Genomic DNA, 18,313 nt, shown 5'->3' with positions numbered 1-18,313 from the left:
AAAACGCAAAGAAAAAGACCGACACTCGCGGTCCGCGGTTTCGCCGAAACCACGGTTAAGCAAGCATGAGTGTTTCGGTTTCGCCAAAACCGAGAAAACGGGTCAATCTTCAGCGAATCCATGACTACTACAGAGGCTTCTGCTACCTTAGTTGAATCGGCCTCTGAAGTTTTGCCTACTACTGTGGTTCCTAGTGAATTATCAGACACCATCCCTTTGGATGTCTCTACCCCAGCACATGGTGCTGCTAGGCCTCCTGCAGCCATGTCTATAAAGGCCTTTGCCAGGGCTAAAGCAGCCAAAACTGTTAAATCAGTGCCTGTTAAGACCCCCTCACATAGGCCCACTTCTAGTTCACAAATGCTTACTCTGGCAGAGGATTTAATCTCCTTAATTAGGGGATCCCAATCTCACCCAGACAGGGCCTCTCAGCCTCCAGAAAAGAGACCTAGAGCAGAGCCCCGCGAGCCAGTGTCCTCTGATGATTCTTCAGATGACTCAGACATTACAGATCAGCCAGAGGCTCCTTTTTCTACTTATGAAGATTCCGATGCTGAAGAATCCTTTCCATCTGCCTCTCCACCAGAGGAATTTTCCTTTGGGGAAACCTTACATGCCATGAGAGAACATTTCCAATGGCAGGGACAAGATTTCTCAGATTCAAGAAAAAGGCTTAGGACCTTTCTGCACTTACCACAACATAGGCCCTTAGCTATACCTCCAGTTCTGCCTGTTGTGGATGATGCATTTAATGATGTTTGCACTGCTCCTGATACTTTACCTCCAGCCCCTGCCAAACCAGATAGATTTTACAGGGTGTCAGACACTCATCACCACCTATACAAGGCCCCACTTGCAGATCCTGAGACTATATCCCAGGGGCCTAAGGCAGTAGCTTCGACCTCAGCAAAAAAAACCCCTCTCCCTTCTGAAAGGGAATCCAGGTCCTTAGAGAGATGGGGTAAAAAAGTTTACACCTCTGCTACTCTCTCAGCTAGAGCTTTAAACTGTCAGTTTCACATGATCCAATACCAAGAGTTTATGCTTGATCAGTTAACTAAGAAGCTGTCCTCTGATGAATCCTTAGATAAGAAATATGTTTTAGAAATGGTGAATAACATTCAGCAGGTTAGTAACCATTCGTTAAAATGTGGCTATGATGCACTGGAGGCTTCATTTAGATCAGCCATGACTGGCACAGTGATAAGAAGGCATGCATGGTTGAAGGAACAGGTTTTGCCGGATCATGTTAAAGCAAAGCTGTTAGATGCTCCTATGGATAAGGCCAGTCTATTTGGTACACCTGCTCAGCAAGTAATGAAGAAAATGGAAGAGAAGGCAAAATCTGTACAAACAGTTAAGAATTTCTTACAGGTTCAGCCCCCAAGGTTTAGCAGGAACTGGCCTGCCAAAAATTGGTCCTTTCCAGACTCCTCAAAATCTCAAAGAGGCAGGAATAGACGCTCTAGAGGCAGAAATCAATCCAGAGGAGGTGCCTATAGAGGACGCCAGTGGCAAGGCAATAACCAGAGAGGCACAGACACAACCACTGCCACTGCAACAGGACAATCACAGTGACTTGACTCTGACACCGCCTACCAGGGAGCAAATAGCAGCACCTTTAGGCGGAAAGTTAGCCTTATTTTCGAAAAATTGGCACTATATCACAAAAGACAAGTGGATTTTGCAAACCATAGACCAAGGCTACAGGTTCCACTTCCACACCTTGCCAGTAAAAAGAGGAATGCCAAACCTACCTCCAAAACAAAAAACAGAAGCTCTAAAGCAGATAGCTCAATTAACAAAGATGAGAGCTGTGGAAAGAGTACCAATAACACAACAGGGCAAAGGATTCTACTCCAGACTCTTCCTAGTACCAAGAAAAGAGAAAAGTTGGAGACCTATTCTCGACCTGTCCGTCTTAAACACATACATCATTGTACCAAAATTCAAAATGCTGACCCTACAGCAACTTCTTCCCATGTTGGGCAAGGAGTGTTGGCTGGTAACTCTAGATCTCAAGGAGGCATACCTGCACGTCCCCACACGACCAAATTGCAGAAGATACCTCAGATTTCTTGCAGGATCAGAGCATTATCAATTCTCAGCATTGCCCTTTGGCTTATCTACTGCGCCCAGAGTATTCACAAAATGCCTGGCATCAGTAATCGCTCATTGCAGGCTACAGGGAATCCAAATTTATCCATACCTGGACGACTGCCTGTTACAAGCGGACAACAAAAGCAAGCTGACAACAGATTTACAGAGAGTCATTTGCTTACTACAAGCCCTGGGATACACAGTTAATTTAAAAAAGTCAAGACTGACACCATCCCAGATAAGAACATTCTTGGGTGCGGAATTGGACACAGTAAAACAAATGGCATTCCTAACTGCAGTGAAACAAGAGTTCCTATGGTGGGCTCAAGCATGCCAGTCAAACCCAGGCTTGCCCTTCCACAACTTTCAAGCAAACCAAACCATCACAACGGACGCCTCAGACCTAGGCTGGGGGGCGCACATGTTGGACAAGTGCATACAAGGATTGTGGACTCCAGACCAGCTGCACCTGCACATAAACCAAAAAGAAATGCTGGCAGTAAAACTAGCAATCCAGAAATTCAAACCATTCCTCAAAGAAGGCCATTTAATGATAAGGACAGACAACACCACAGTCATGTGGTACATCAACAAACAGGGAGGCACTCATTCATACCCCTATGCAGAATGACTCTGGACCTTTGGAATATGGCTCTGAGCTACAACATCCAGTTACAGGCAATATTTGTGCCGGGAAAAGAAAACACCCTAGCAGACATGTTAAGCAGAACCACCTCGGATGCTCACGAATGGATGCTACACCCGGACATCTTCAAGGCCATCACAAAGAAATGGGGAATGCCACAAATAGACCTATTCGCATCCCCACTCAATCTCCAGCTCAAAAAATTCTGCACAAGGACATGCCACCCACTAGCATGGAAGGTGGACTCTCTATCCTTCAGTTGGAAAGGCCTGACAGCATATGCATTTCCACCTCTTCCTTTGATGCACAAGGTACTACTGAAAATCAAAGAGGAACATCCAAGGATAATTCTGATAGCTCCGAATTGGCCAAGACAACACTGGTATCCTTTGCTGAGGAGCATGTCTCAGGGGAGAATGTGGCCAATACCCCTGATGCCTTTGATGTTAACTCAGAACAACTACAACACCATGCACCCAAACCTAAAAACCTTGCAACTGACTGCCTGGAACATCACATAACAGCAACTAACCCACACTTATCCCACAGGGTTAAAGACATTATCCTTGAAGCCCGCAGACCTTCAACAAGAAGGAACTATGCAGGAAAATGGAAAAGGTTTGTCATTTGGAGTACTGAAAGAGGAAAAGATGTCTCGAACATAGATATTGCTAACATCCTGGAGTACTTGGCAGAGCTTCTACATACGGGCCTGTCCTATTCCTCCATCAAGATACATGCATCAGCTATTTCCGCAGAATACAGCTTCGATCCACCTGTCCTTTCGCATCCTCTACTCAGGCAATTCCTCAGAGGGATCAAGAATGTAAAACCTCCTAGGAAACCACCATTACCAGCATGGGACTTGAACTTTGTGATAGAAAAATTGACACTCCCTCCATTTGAACCAGCAGCAACAGCAGATCTTCAACACCTATCATGGAAAACTGCTTTCCTACTGGCAATTACTTCAACAAGGAGGGTTTCGGAACTACAGGCCTTAATGGCAGTACAACCCTTCCTAATCTTCCATCAAGATAGAGTGTCCATGAGAACTAATCCTACATTTATGCCTAAGGTGGTATCCAGAGTGTCTTTAAACCAGGCAATCCACCTACCTACCTTCTTTCCCAATCCACAGAACAGGGAAAGGCTGCTGCATACCTTGGATGTACATAGACAGCTACGCTACTACCTGGACAGAACCAAAAGTAACAGAAAACTGACCAGCTTTTAGTAGCCTATGCAACAGGAAGGGAAGGAAAAGCAATTTCCAAACAGACAATCTCCAAATGGATAGGAAATTGCATAAGATTCTGTTACTCCTACCATGGAAAACCAGTTCCACAGAACATAAGACCTCATTCTACAAAGGCTACAGCCACTACCACAGCTTTCTTACGAGTGGCAACCAAGGACATTATTGAGGCGGCTACTTGGACCTCCATGCATACATTTGCCAAGCATTATAATTTACCTCTATACTCTAGATCCCGAGCAGGGTTTGCCACTGCTGTATTGCAAGGGATCCTAACTACACCATAATTCTTCTTCCTCCTCCCCTAGTTTGGCTATGGTATTCTACCCATTTGTTATGACTGCAGATGCATCCTTGAAGGACATAGTACAGTTTTGTACCTACCATAAATGTAGATGTCCGAACAGGATAGCATCTGCAGTCAGGATTACCCACCCTCCTTCCCTCTGTGGTACTCCTAGGGTATTTACCCTCCTAATAGCTAGCTGGGGAGTCTCTTATGGTGTATTTGTTTGTATATATGTACATACATGCTTATTTTTTGTGTTTGCCTTCTACTATTTTGGAAACATTGGCATTTATCCAAAATTTAGCTTTCCTAGAGGGCAACTGGCATCTGGGGCAAGAAACACGGAGGAAAATGGCGTTGGCTGATGCCTTTATACCGAACCAGCAGAGGCGTCGGGTGAAGTGCGACATCAGCCGAAGCCGGACCCAGACTTTGGAATCCGGCCGACCGAAGGGCTGCCTGATGACAGGACAACCCATTTGATGTCCTTCATGGATGCATCTGCAGTCATAACAACTGGGTTGTCCTGTCGTCAGGCAGCCCTTCAGTCGGCCGGATTCCAAAGTTCGTCCGCTTCGACTGATGTCGACTTCACGACGTCATCTCTGTTGGTCTTCGGTATAAAAGCATCAGCCCATTTTCCCAGTCTTCTTGCCGCGTGGCGCCGAAGCAGAAGCTGTTCGCAAGTGCCGGTCGGTCGGATCCAGAGATTACTTCTACGAATACTACTTGAAGACTTCTAAAGCTAAGTACCCGTTGGGGACTCTTTCTTGCCTCAGCCGATGTCAGAAAAAGTTAATAATTGTTTAACCTGTGAAACAAATACCTCATAAAGATTTCCACTCTTACTGTCTGCCTTGTTTAGGCCCAGCCTGACGTAGCAGCCTGTTCGGCCTGTGCTTCTTTCAACCGACGAGCTTAGGCGTCGGTCGGAGTTTGCAGAACAGTTTTTCGGTTCTGATTTTGCGTACATTATGCCGTCGGATCCTCCGACTACATTCTGCCAACGCAAAGATAAAGACCGACACTCGCGGTCCGGTTTCGGCGAAACCATGGTTAAGCAAACGCGAGTGTCTCGGTTTCGGCAAACCGAGAAAACTGATCAAAATACAGCTGAATCTATCTCTACAGCTGAGGCCCCTGCTACCACTCTTGAATCGGCCTCAGAAATTTTATCCACTACGGTGGTTGCCACTGACTTATCAGACACCATTCCCTTGGATGTCTCTACCCCAGCACGTGGTACTGCTAGGCCTCCAGCAGCCATGTCCATTAAGGCCTTCGCCAGGGCTAAAGCAGCCAAGACTACTAAAACAGTGCCTGTTAAACCCCCCTCCACCAGGCCCTCTTCTAGTTCTCAAATGCTTACTTTGGCAGAAGATTTAATTTCATTAATTAGAGGATCTCAATCTCACCCAGACAGGGCCTCTCAGCCCCCAGAGAAGAGACCTAGGGCAGAGCCCCCTGAGCCAGTGTCCTCTGATGATTCTGCTGATGAATCAGACATAACTGACCAGCCAGAGGCTCCTTTCTCCAATTTTGAAGATTCTGATGCTGAAGAATCCATTCCAGCTGCTTCCCCACCAGAAGAATTCTCCTTTGGGAAACCTTACATGCCATGCGAGAGCAGTTCCAATGGCAGCAACAGGATTTTTCAGACTCCAGAAAAAGACTTAGGACTTTTTTGCACCTTCCACAGCACAGGCCCCTTAGCTATACCTCCTGTTCTCTCTGTGGTGGATGATGCTTTCAATGATGTCTGCTCCGCTCCAGATTCTTTACCCCCAGCCCCTGCCAAACCAGACAGATTTTACAGGGTGCCAGATACTCATCATCACCTTTACAAGGCCCCACTTGCAGACCCCGAAACTATATCCCAGGGTCCCAAGGCAGTAGCCGCGACCATAGCTAAAAACCCTATTCCTTCTGAAAGGGAAGCAAGGTCATTAGACAGATGGGGTAAAAAGGTTTACACTTCAGCTACTCTCTCAGCTAGAGCTTTAAATTGTCAGTTTCACATGATACAATACCAAGAGTTTATGCTTGATCAGTTAACTAAAAAGCTAACCACTGACGAATCTCTTGATAAGAAATATGTATTAGAAATGGTAAATAGCATACAACAGGTTAGTAACCATTCCTTAAAATGTGGCTATGATGCACTGGAGGCTTCATTTAGATCAGCCATGACTGGCACAGTAATAAGAAGGCATGCATGGCTAAAGGAGCAAGCTCTACCGGATCATGTTAAATCTAAGTTGCTAGATGCTCCTATGGATAAGACAAGTTTGTTTGGTACACCTGCCCAGCAGGTTATGAAGAAAATGGAAGAAAAGGCAAAATCAGTTCAAATGGTTAAAGATTTCTTGCAGGTTCAACCCCCAAGGTTTAGCAGGAACTGGCCTGCCAAAAATTGGTCCTTTCCTGACTCCACAAGATCTCAAAGGGGCAGGAATAGACATTCCAGAGGCAGAAACCAATCCAGTGGAGGTGCCTACAGAGGACGACAGTGGCAAGGTAACAACAGAGGCACAGACACAACCTCTGCCACTACATCAACACAACCACAGTGACTTAATCCTAAATCCGCCTACCAGGGAACAAATAGCAGCTCCTCTAGGCGGAAAGTTAACCTTATTTTCAAAGAACTGGCACCACATAACAAAAGACAAGTGGATTTTACAAACCATAGATCAAGGTTACCGGTTCCACTTCCACACTTTACCAGTCAAAAGAGGAATGCCAAATCTACCTCCAAATCAAAAAACAGAGGCTCTACAACAGATAATGGAGTTAGCAAACATGAGAGCTGTGGAAAAAGTGCCAACAGCAGAGCAAGGAAAGGGTTCTACTCCAGACTATTCCTAGTTCCAAGAAAGGAAAAAGTTGGAGACCAATTCTCGACCTGTCCACCTTAAATACATACATCATTGTCCCAAAATTCAAAATGCTGACCCTACAGCAACTTCTTCCCATGCTGGGCAAGGAGTGTTGGCTGGTAACTCTAGATCTCAAGGAGGCATACCTGCACGTCCCCATTCGACCAATCTGCAGAAGATACCTCAGATTTCTTGCAGGATCAGAGCACTATCAATTCTCAGCATTGCCCTTTGGCTTATCTACTAAGCCCAGAGTATTCACAAAATGCCTGGCATCAGTAATTGCCCATTGCAGACTACAGGGAATTCAAATTTACCCATACCTGGACGACTGCCTGCTACAAGGGGACAACAAAAGCAAGCTGACAACAGATTTACAAAGGGTCATTTACTTGCTACAAGCACTGGGATACACAGTCAATTTACAAAAGTCAAGGCTGATACCATCCCAAACAAGGACATTCTTGGGAGCGGAATTGGACACAGTAAGACAAATGGCATTCCTAACTACAGAAAAACAAAAAGAACTCCCTCTTTACTTCTTGGCACTAACAAAACTGAACAAGTTAACAGCAAGAAAGGTACTGCAGGCCTTGGGTTTCATGGCATCATGCATAATCTTGGTTCCATTTGCCAGACTACATATGAGAAAACTACAGTGGTACCTAAAGAATTTATGGTCCCAACACAGACACAGCCTAGAAACAGAAATCCCACTAATTCCATGCTTAAAACAGGAGTTCCTATGGTGGGCTCAGGCATGCCAGTCAAACCCAGGCCTACCCTTTCGCAGATGTCAAGCAAGCCAGACCATCACAACAGGCGCCAGACCTAGGATGGGGGCCCACATGCTGGACAAATGCGTGCAAGGATTGTGGACACAGGATCAACTTCACCTGCACATCAACCTAAAAGAAATGCTGGCAGTAAAACTGGCAATCCAAAGTTCAGACCATTTCTCAAAGAGGGCCAGTTGATGATAAGGCAGACAACACCACAGTCATGTGGTACATCAACAAACAGGGAGGCACTCATTCATACCCCCTATGCAGAATGACTTTGGAGCTGTGGACCCTGGCACTCAGCTACAACATCCAGTTACAGGCAATATTTGTACCAGGAAAAGAAACACTCTAGCAGATATATTAAGCAGAACCACATCGGATGCCCACGAATGGCAGCTGCACCGGACATCTTCAAGACCATCTCAAAGAAATGGGGAATGCCTCAGATAGATCTATTCGCATCACCTCTCAATCACCAGCTCAAAAAATTCTGCACAAGGACATTTCACCCACTAGCATGGAAAGTGGATTCGCTCTCCTTCAGCTGGAAATGCCTAACAGCATATGCATTCCCACCTCTTCCCTTGATACACAAAGTACTACTAAAAATCAAGGAAGAACGTCCAAGGATAATCCTGATAGCTCCAAACTGGCCAAGACAACACTGGTACCCACTGCTGAGGAGCATGTCTCGAACAATATGTGGCCAATACCCTGATGCCTTTGATGCTAGCAGAACAACTACAGCACCATGCATCCAAACCTAAAACGTTGCAACTGACTGCATGGAACATCACATAGCAGCAGCTAACACAGAGCTTTCCCAAAGAGTTAAAGACATTATTCTTGAAGCACGCAGACCTTCAACAAGAAGGAACTATGCTGGAAAATGGAAAAGGTTTGTCATTTGGAGTACTGAAAGAGGAAAAGATGTGTCAAACATAGATATGCCTAACATTCTGGAGTACCTGGCGAACTTCTTCATTCAGGCCTGTCCTACTCCTCCATCAAGATACATGCATCAGCTATTTCAGCAGAGTACAGCTTTGATCCACCTGTTTTTCACGCACCTTTGCTCAGGCAGTTTCTCAGAGGAATCAAGAATGTAAAACCTCCAAGGAAGCCACCATTACCAGCTTGGGACTTAAACTTTGTGCTAGAAAAGTTGACACTATCACCCTTTGAACCAGCAGCAACAGCAGACCTACAACACCTGTCATGGAAAACTGCTTTCCTACTGGCAATTACTTCCAGCAAGGAGGGTTTCAGAACTACAGGCCTTAATGGCGGTGCAACCCTTCCTAATCTTCCACCAAGATAGAGTGTCCATGAGGACTAATCCTACATTTATGCCTAAGGTGGTATCCAGAGTGTCTTTAAACCAGGCAATCCACCTACCTACCTTCTTTCCCAACCCACAAAACAGGGGAAAGAATACTGCATACCTTGGATGTACATAGACAGCTACGCTACTACTTGGACAGAACAAAAAATAGCAGAAAGACTGACCAACTTTTCGTAGCTTATGCAACAGGAAGGGAAGGAAAAGCTATTTCCAATCAGACGATCTCCAAATGGATAGGAAATTGCATACGATTCTGTTACTCCTTCCATGGAAAACCAATTCCACAGGACATAAGACCTCATTCTACAAGGGCAACAGCCACTACCACAGCCTTCTTACGAGGAGTGGCAACCAAAGACATTATTGAGGCGGCTACTTGGACCTCCGTGCATACATTTGCCAAGCATTACAATTTGCCTCTATATTCCAGATCGAGCAGGGTTTGCCACTGCTGTACTGCAAGGGATCCTAAACACACCATAATTTACCTTTATCCTCCTCCCCTAGTTTTCTATGGTATTCTACCCAGTTGTTATGACTGCAGATGCATCCATGAAGGACATAGTACAGTTTTGTACCTACCATAAATGTAGATGTCCGAACTGGATAGCATCTGCAGTCAGGATTACTCCCTCCTTCCCTCTATGGTACTCCTAGGGTGTTTACCCTCCTAATAGCTAGCTGGTGGGGGAGTCTTTATGGTGTATTTGTTTGTATATATGTACATACATGCTTATGTTTGTGTTTACCTCTATCTTTTGGAAACATTGGCATCTATCCAAAAATTTTAGCCTTCAAGAGGGCTACTGGCATCTGGGGCAAGAAACACTGAGGAAAATGGCGTCGGCTGATGCCTTTATACCGACCAACAGAGATGACGCCGGGTGAAGTGCGACATCAGCGAAGCGGACCCGGACTTTGGAATCCGGCCGACTGAAGGGCTGCCTGGCGACAGGACAACCCAGTTGTTATGACTGCAGATGCTATCCAGTTCGGACATCTACATTTATGGTAGGTACAAAACTGTACTTTTTGTACCTACCATAAATGTAGATGTCGAACTGGATAGCATCTGCAGTCAGGATTACCCTCCTTCCCCTCTGTGGTACTCTAGGGTGTTTACCCTCCTAATAGCTAGCTGGTGGGGAGTCTTTCATGGTGTATTTGTTTGTATTTATGTACATACATGCTTATTTTTCTGTTTACCTCTATCTTTTGGAAACATTGGCATCTATCCAAAATTTTAGCCTTCAAGAGGGCTTCTGGCATCTGGGGCAAGAAACACTGAGGAAAATGGCGTCGGCTGATGCTTTTATACCGAGACCAACAGAGATGACGTCGGGTGTGCGACATCAGCCGAAGCGGACCCGAACTTTGGAATCCGGCCGACTGAAGGGCTGCCTGACGACAGGACAACCCAGTTGTTATGACTGCAGATGCTATCCAGTTCGGACATCTACATTTATGGTAGGTACAAAACTGTACTTTATGACTGCAGATGCTATCCTGTTCGGACATCTACATTTATGGTAGGTACAAAACTGTACTTTCCTATGGCTTGCTTCCACATGAGGATTCTGCAGTGGCTTCTTTTCGGCTCAGTGGTCTTTCCAGGATTTACCAATGTCACAAATGCGTGCAAGGATTGTGGACACAGGATCAACTTCACCTGCACATCAACCTAAAAGAAATGCTGGCAGTAAAACTGGCAATCCAAAAGTTCAGACCATTTCTCAAAGAGGGCCAGTTGATGATAAGGCAGACAACACCACAGTCATGTGGTACATCAACAAACAGGGAGGCACTCATTCATACCCCCTATGCAGAATGACTTTGGAGCTGTGGACCCTGGCACTCAGCTACAACATCCAGTTACAGGCAATATTTGTACCAGGAAAAGAAAACACTCTAGCAGATATATTAAGCAGAACCACATCGGATGCCCACGAATGGCAGCTGCACCCGGACATCTTCAAGACCATCTCAAAGAAATGGGGAATGCCTCAGATAGATCTATTCGCATCACCTCTCAATCACCAGCTCAAAAAATTCTGCACAAGGACATTTCACCCACTAGCATGGAAAGTGGATTCGCTCTCCTTCAGCTGGAAATGCCTAACAGCATATGCATTCCCACCTCTTCCCTTGATACACAAAGTACTACTAAAAATCAAGGAAGAACGTCCAAGGATAATCCTGATAGCTCCAAACTGGCCAAGACAACACTGGTACCCACTGCTGAGGAGCATGTCTCGGAACAATATGTGGCCAATACCCCTGATGCCTTTGATGCTAACGCAGAACAACTACAGCACCATGCATCCAAACCTAAAAACGTTGCAACTGACTGCATGGAACATCACATAGCAGCAGCTAACACAGAGCTTTCCCAAAGAGTTAAAGACATTATTCTTGAAGCACGCAGACCTTCAACAAGAAGGAACTATGCTGGAAAATGGAAAAGGTTTGTCATTTGGAGTACTGAAAGAGGAAAAGATGTGTCAAACATAGATATGCCTAACATTCTGGAGTACCTGGCCGAACTTCTTCATTCAGGCCTGTCCTACTCCTCCATCAAGATACATGCATCAGCTATTTCAGCAGAGTACAGCTTTGATCCACCTGTTTTTCCGCACCCTTTGCTCAGGCAGTTTCTCAGAGGAATCAAGAATGTAAAACCTCCAAGGAAGCCACCATTACCAGCTTGGGACTTAAACTTTGTGCTAGAAAAGTTGACACTATCACCCTTTGAACCAGCAGCAACAGCAGACCTACAACACCTGTCATGGAAAACTGCTTTCCTACTGGCAATTACTTCAGCAAGGAGGGTTTCAGAACTACAGGCCTTAATGGCGGTGCAACCCTTCCTAATCTTCCACCAAGATAGAGTGTCCATGAGGACTAATCCTACATTTATGCCTAAGGTGGTATCCAGAGTGTCTTTAAACCAGGCAATCCACCTACCTACCTTCTTTCCCAACCCACAAAACAGAGGGGAAAGAATACTGCATACCTTGGATGTACATAGACAGCTACGCTACTACTTGGACAGAACAAAAAATAGCAGAAAGACTGACCAACTTTTCGTAGCTTATGCAACAGGAAGGGAAGGAAAAGCTATTTCCAATCAGACGATCTCCAAATGGATAGGAAATTGCATACGATTCTGTTACTCCTTCCATGGAAAACCAATTCCACAGGACATAAGACCTCATTCTACAAGGGCAACAGCCACTACCACAGCCTTCTTACGAGTGGCAGCCAAAGACATTATTGAGGCGGCTACTTGGACCTCCGTGCATACATTTGCCAAGCATTACAATTTGCCTCTATATTCCAGATCCCGAGCAGGGTTTGCCACTGCTGTACTGCAAGGGATCCTAAACACACCATAATTTACCTTTATCCTCCTCCCCTAGTTTTCTATGGTATTCTACCCAGTTGTTATGACTGCAGATGCATCCATGAAGGACATAGTACAGTTTTGTACCTACCATAAATGTAGATGTCCGAACTGGATAGCATCTGCAGTCAGGATTACCCTCCCTCCTTCCCCTCTATGGTACTCCTAGGGTGTTTACCCTCCTAATAGCTAGCTGGTGGGGGGGAGTCTTTTATGGTGTATTTGTTTGTATATATGTACATACATGCTTATGTTTGTGTTTACCTCTATCTTTTTGGAAACATTGGCATCTATCCAAAAATTTTAGCCTTCAAGAGGGCTACTGGCATCTGGGGCAAGAAACACTGAGGAAAATGGCGCTGATGCCTTTATACCGAAGACCAACAGAGATGACGGGTGAAGTGCGACATCAGCCGAAGCCGGACCCGGACTTTGGAATCCGGCCGACTGAAGGGCTGCCTGACGACAGGACAACCCAGTTGTTATGACTGCAGATGCTATCCAGTTCGGACATCTACATTTATGGTAGGTACAAAACTGTACTTTTTGTACCTACCATAAATGTAGATGTCCGAACTGGATAGCATCTGCAGTCAGGATTACCCTCCCTCCTTCCCCTCTGTGGTACTCCTAGGGTGTTTACCCTCCTAATAGCTAGCTGGTGGGGGGGGAGTCTTTCATGGTGTATTTGTTTGTATTTATGTACATACATGCTTATTTTTCTGTTTACCTCTATCTTTTTGGAAACATTGGCATCTATCCAAAATTTTTAGCCTTCAAGAGGGCTTCTGGCATCTGGGGCAAGAAACACTGAGGAAAATGGCGTCGGCTGATGCTTTTATACCCGAAGACCAACAGAGATGACGTCGGGTGAAGTGCGACATCAGCCGGAGCCGGACCCGGACTTTGGAATCCGGCCGACTGAAGGGCTGCCTGACGACAGGACAACCCAGTTGTTATGACTGCAGATGCTATCCAGTTCGGACATCTACATTTATGGTAGGTACAAAACTGTACTTTATGACTGCAGATGCTATCCTGTTCGGACATCTACATTTATGGTAGGTACAAAACTGTACTTTCCTATGGCTTGCTTCCACATGAGGATTCTGCAGTGGCTTCTTTTCGCTCAGTGGTCTTTCCAGGATTTACCAATGTCACACGTGATCTTGATCACAGAATCTTGCAAAAAGGACTTGGTATGGTGGCTTGTCTCCCCCCAGGTGACTTTGGGAAGACGCTTTCTAGACCCCCATCCTTTAGCCACAGTGACCACAGACACCTCCCAGATAGGGTGGGGGTGGGGGGCATTATCTGGGACAGACTGTCCAAGGAATGTGGCAACCTCACGAGTACCAATTGCACATCAGTGTTCTAGAGATGAGAGTGGTGCGTCTGGCGTTGCAAGCACTTCAAGACTCTCTGCTTACCGGGACCACATTGCAATTCTGACAGAGACAATATGTCAGTGGTATGGTACATCAAGCAGGGCGGGACCAGATCTTATCCCTTGTGTCTGGAAACCCTAAGAGTATGGCAGTGGGCGTGGTCTTCCCAACATTTTCTGATTGCGATGCACATTCCCGGGAAATACAGCGTGATAGCGGACATCATGCCTCACGAGTGGTCCCTGAAGCAAGAAGTTGCGGACTTGATTTTTCACAAATGGAGCCAGCCATGCTGCAATCTTTTTGCCACTCCCCTCAACAACAAATGCAGCAGCTACTTCTCCGTAGTCCCCCCACCGGGACAGTCACCCAGAGGTGCACTTGTTCACGATTGACCTCCAGAACTACTTTATGCCTTTCCTTCTAATCCCAAAGGTACTTCAGAAAGCAGTGTCTCTGGGTTGCAAACTCATCCTCATTGCTCCTTACTGGCCTCGTCAGATATGGTTTCCATTTCTCCACCATCATCTTCAAGTGGGGCCTTGGATACTGGACCCAGTTCTGGGCCTCCTGATGCATCAGTCAAGTGGGCTCCATCCTTCGCTCCAAACTCTCAAGCTGACTGCTTGGATGTCCTTCAAGAATGCAACTGCAGTCCTGACATATGGGTTGTCCTGCCTCAGGCAGCCCTTCGGTCGGCCGGATTCCAAAGTCTGGGTCCGGCGTTGGCTGATGTCACCTCTTCCCTTTTTACGGCCCCTGTTAAGAGGAAACCCCCCCCCCCCCCCGGGACCTAAATGTGGTTTTAGCCTCTCTGCTTCTTCCAGCAGCATCTTGTCCCCTGAAATATCTGTCTTGGTAAACCCTTTTCTTGGTTGCCATCACCTCAGCTAGGTGGGTTTCTGAATTACATGCTTTATCTATTCGCCCGCTGTATCTCATTTTTCACAAAGATCGTCTCCCTCAGTACCAGTCCTTCCTTCTTGCCAAAGGTATGTTCAGAGTATAATTTTAAATCAATCCATTGAGCTTCCTGTATTCTTCCCCAATTATGTCATCAAGGCAGAGTATTGACTCCACCAATTGGATGTTCATTGACAATTACGTTTTTATTTAAACAGGACCAAAGACCTTAGAAAATCAGATCAACTGTTTGTATCCTTTGCTGACAATAAACAAGGTTCTCCAGTTTCAAAAGTGACCTTATCATAGTGGCTGCCAGACACAATCTGTTATTCTTATGATTTGCGTAAAAATAAGCTTTCGGGGAGGGCCAGAGGCCACTCAACCAGGCCTTAGCTACATCTGTTGCCCTCCAAGCCAAATTGCCTTTAGATTCAATCTGTGCAGAAGCAACATGGACAAATCCGGATAGCTTTATCACTCATTACAAAGTGGATGTGATCTCCCGGAACAGGGCATCCTTTGTTTTCACGGTCCTGAAGAATTTGTTCCAGTGAGCCACCCAAGAAACAGGTGCTGAGGACATGGTCTCAACCAGTAGGAATGAAGGCAAGATGGGACAACATAACATAAAGAAGCTATGTACCTACCATAACGTTCCATGTTTGTTGTCCTTCATCTCGCCTCCCCCCTCCTTCCCCCTTTCTGGAGGATCGAGAGGGATTCCTTTCTTTGGTTACACTGGCTAAGTTTCCATTTGACATACCAGGTTAGTTAACCATGTTTTGTTTTTTTTTCCTCTTTCCTTCCTAAACTCGAATGTGTAAGTGTTTAGAAAAATTTGCATTTGCTACGATTGTCTACTGTGGGCTATTACAAATGAGATCTGGGTAGCTACCGCTAAGCATGTTGGGATAGGGGTTAGCCTTGAGCCAGTATAAGCACTTAAGCTATATAAATCGTCACTCTGTTCGGAACCCAACCAGCAAGAAGGAAGGCAAGATGACGGATAACAAACATGGAACATTATGGTAGGTACACAACTTCTTTTTTCACTGACACTTTGCATGATTGTAATTTTCTTTATCCTTTCTTTTTGTAGTTGAAAGCGTGTCCAGCCTGCCAGTTGCATTAAAATTGCCTGTGCACCACATGGCTCTGGCATCTGATGACCTGACTCTGTCCGCATGTATGGCTTCCAGTGAACATGGAGTTTTTGTTTACTTTTTCGACATTAGAGTTTTTAATAAGGTGAGGCTAATTCGTTCAGTTGTGTTGTGCCAATGGCTTGTGTTGTAAAAACATGTCTTTGATTGATTATTTATATATATATATATATATATATATATATATATATATATATATATATATATATATATATATATATACATGTATGTTGAGCATGAAGCATCCTTGTTTTCCTATCTAATCTGTCCTGTACGTTTTGGGGCCAGTCAAACACTCCTAAACTGTATTACGACAGGAAGACCAAATTGGTTTATAGTTTGAATTTTGTTCCAAGATGTCAACACTGTTTTCAGAATTAATTTAAGTCTTCGAAAATATTCCTTGCTAAATTTTCTTTGCATTTGTTTAGGTTTTATTGCTGTTCATTCATCAACTCCCAAATATTTATGCACTCCCTCTTGCTCAAGTTCTTTTATAACTCATTCTTGTCCCAAACTGATGATCTGAAGTAGGCAGACTTCATTTGTCTGCAACCTGTGGGTATCGGATCCGACCTCGGATCCGAGCCGGCATTTCAAAAGCTTTAGGCTCCGAGCTCCTAGCTCCTCCCTCTACCCATAATCCCCTGCCAAGCCCTAACTGACCTCAGATTTCGTTTGCCGCTTTCAAGTTGCAACGGACTCCTCGAGCTCCTGGTTTCAGATAAGGATTTTTGACTAAAAAATTTTTTAAAACTTTAACTTTTATAATTTAATCGGTTAGAGTGTATGTGTTAGGCTTTCCTCTCTCTATCTTTTTAATTTTTCTTCGGGTTTTTGCGTAGTTTGTGTGTTTGTGTGTTGTGTGTGTTTTAGGCCTGTTAGGGCTTAAGATGTCTGAAGCCCATAAGGCAGTGTTCTCTAAATGTACAGTGTGGCCATAAGCTATCCCCAGCGGATGGCCACACTTGCAAGAATGCTTGGGGGTTCACCACCTGTCATCTGGTTGTACCATTTGTGCAGGGTTCAACCCCCGAGCTTTAAGGGAGCAGAGGTCGAAGCTTATTCTGGTGGGACTTCTCCCTCCAGATGCGGCTCCGGCCTCTGCCCCTTCCGGCCAGCAGCCTTCTGTAGGTGCTGTGGTCTCCTCTCCTCCGGTTGGGACTCAACCTCCCTCAAAAAAGCCGGAGGAGAAGGAGACTTCAAGGGAGAAAGAGAAGAAGGAGAGACACAGGGAGAGGCACCACAGACTGAGAGAGCCGAAACCTCAAGTTCGGCTCCTCCGTCTAAACGGGCCTCCCCTGTGCCTTCTAGATCTCCTCCTCCTCCTCGGCTCCACTCCCCTCGGTTCTCTTCTGGGCCCGAGGAGGAGGAGGCTAGCCCTTCAGTGAGGTCCCCGAGGCGGCTCTCTAGATCCACCTTTTCTATGAGTGAAGCAGACATGGACCGGATGATGAGGAAATTCATCCAGGCCCAAATGCAAATGGGAGTGCTCTTAGCCCCCCCCCCCCATCCGGGAGGGGCTTCGACCCCCCTTGGCTCCTTCTCCGACCCACACCCTGGGTTCGGAGCTGTCAGTGCCGGGCAGAGTTGGATCTGGGGGTGGGTCGGATCCGACAGGTCGGCGCACCTCGGATCCGTCCCATCCCTTGAGCGCTTGGTGCCGACCCGACCTCTGGAGCCGAGGCGAGCCTCGGTCCGAGGGAGCTGGTGTCTTCGGCTCCGTCTAGGTCGGAGCACACCGTCTCGGATCCAACTGTTTCGGCTCCGCCCGTCAAGGTCGGATCCGAGTGGGGGTCGGCTCTCGGGGCTTAGAGAAGCTGGCTCCCCTCGCCTCGACGTAGTGGAAAGGCGCTGTTGAGGACTACGGACCCCGGTCCCTGCCACGGCTCCACCCGCACTCCCTTGCAGTTGGGCCAGGCTTCCACCAGCCAGTCCCAGGGACAGCCCGCCTCGATGTCCCAAGTAGTTCCCTTGGAACATCCAGCTGCTGAAGAGGACTCCTCGGACAGCCCCGAGGAAGTGCCTCGAGCCAAGTGCAAAGGAGGCACATGGACTCCCCAGAGTCCATTACCGAAGACACAGACTTGGATGAAGGGGAGGGCTCCCAAAGATCACCCCCTGAAGACGTCTCATTTGGAGACATTATGG

The 18,313-nt window shown here is 46.2% G+C and overlaps 1 protein-coding gene across 1 annotated transcript in view; it reads left to right on the top strand.

Moving 5' to 3' along the window:
- NUP214 (nucleoporin 214) overlaps positions 1-18,313 on the top strand; it is a 3,229,616-nt gene that overhangs the window by 185,294 nt on the left and 3,026,009 nt on the right. Inside the window, exon 3 of the mRNA XM_044058190.1 lies at positions 16,099-16,247. Within this exon, the coding sequence (XP_043914125.1) occupies positions 16,099-16,247 (149 nt within the window). The remainder of the gene's footprint in view (positions 1-16,098; positions 16,248-18,313) is intronic.

Source organism: Protopterus annectens, chromosome 16.part0 (assembly GCF_019279795.1).
Source record: "Protopterus annectens isolate FY-2018-M chromosome 16.part0, PAN1.0, whole genome shotgun sequence".
In the NCBI taxonomy this organism is placed as follows: Eukaryota; Metazoa; Chordata; order Ceratodontiformes; family Protopteridae; genus Protopterus; species Protopterus annectens.
This window is presented reverse-complemented; position numbering and strand designations above follow the sequence as displayed.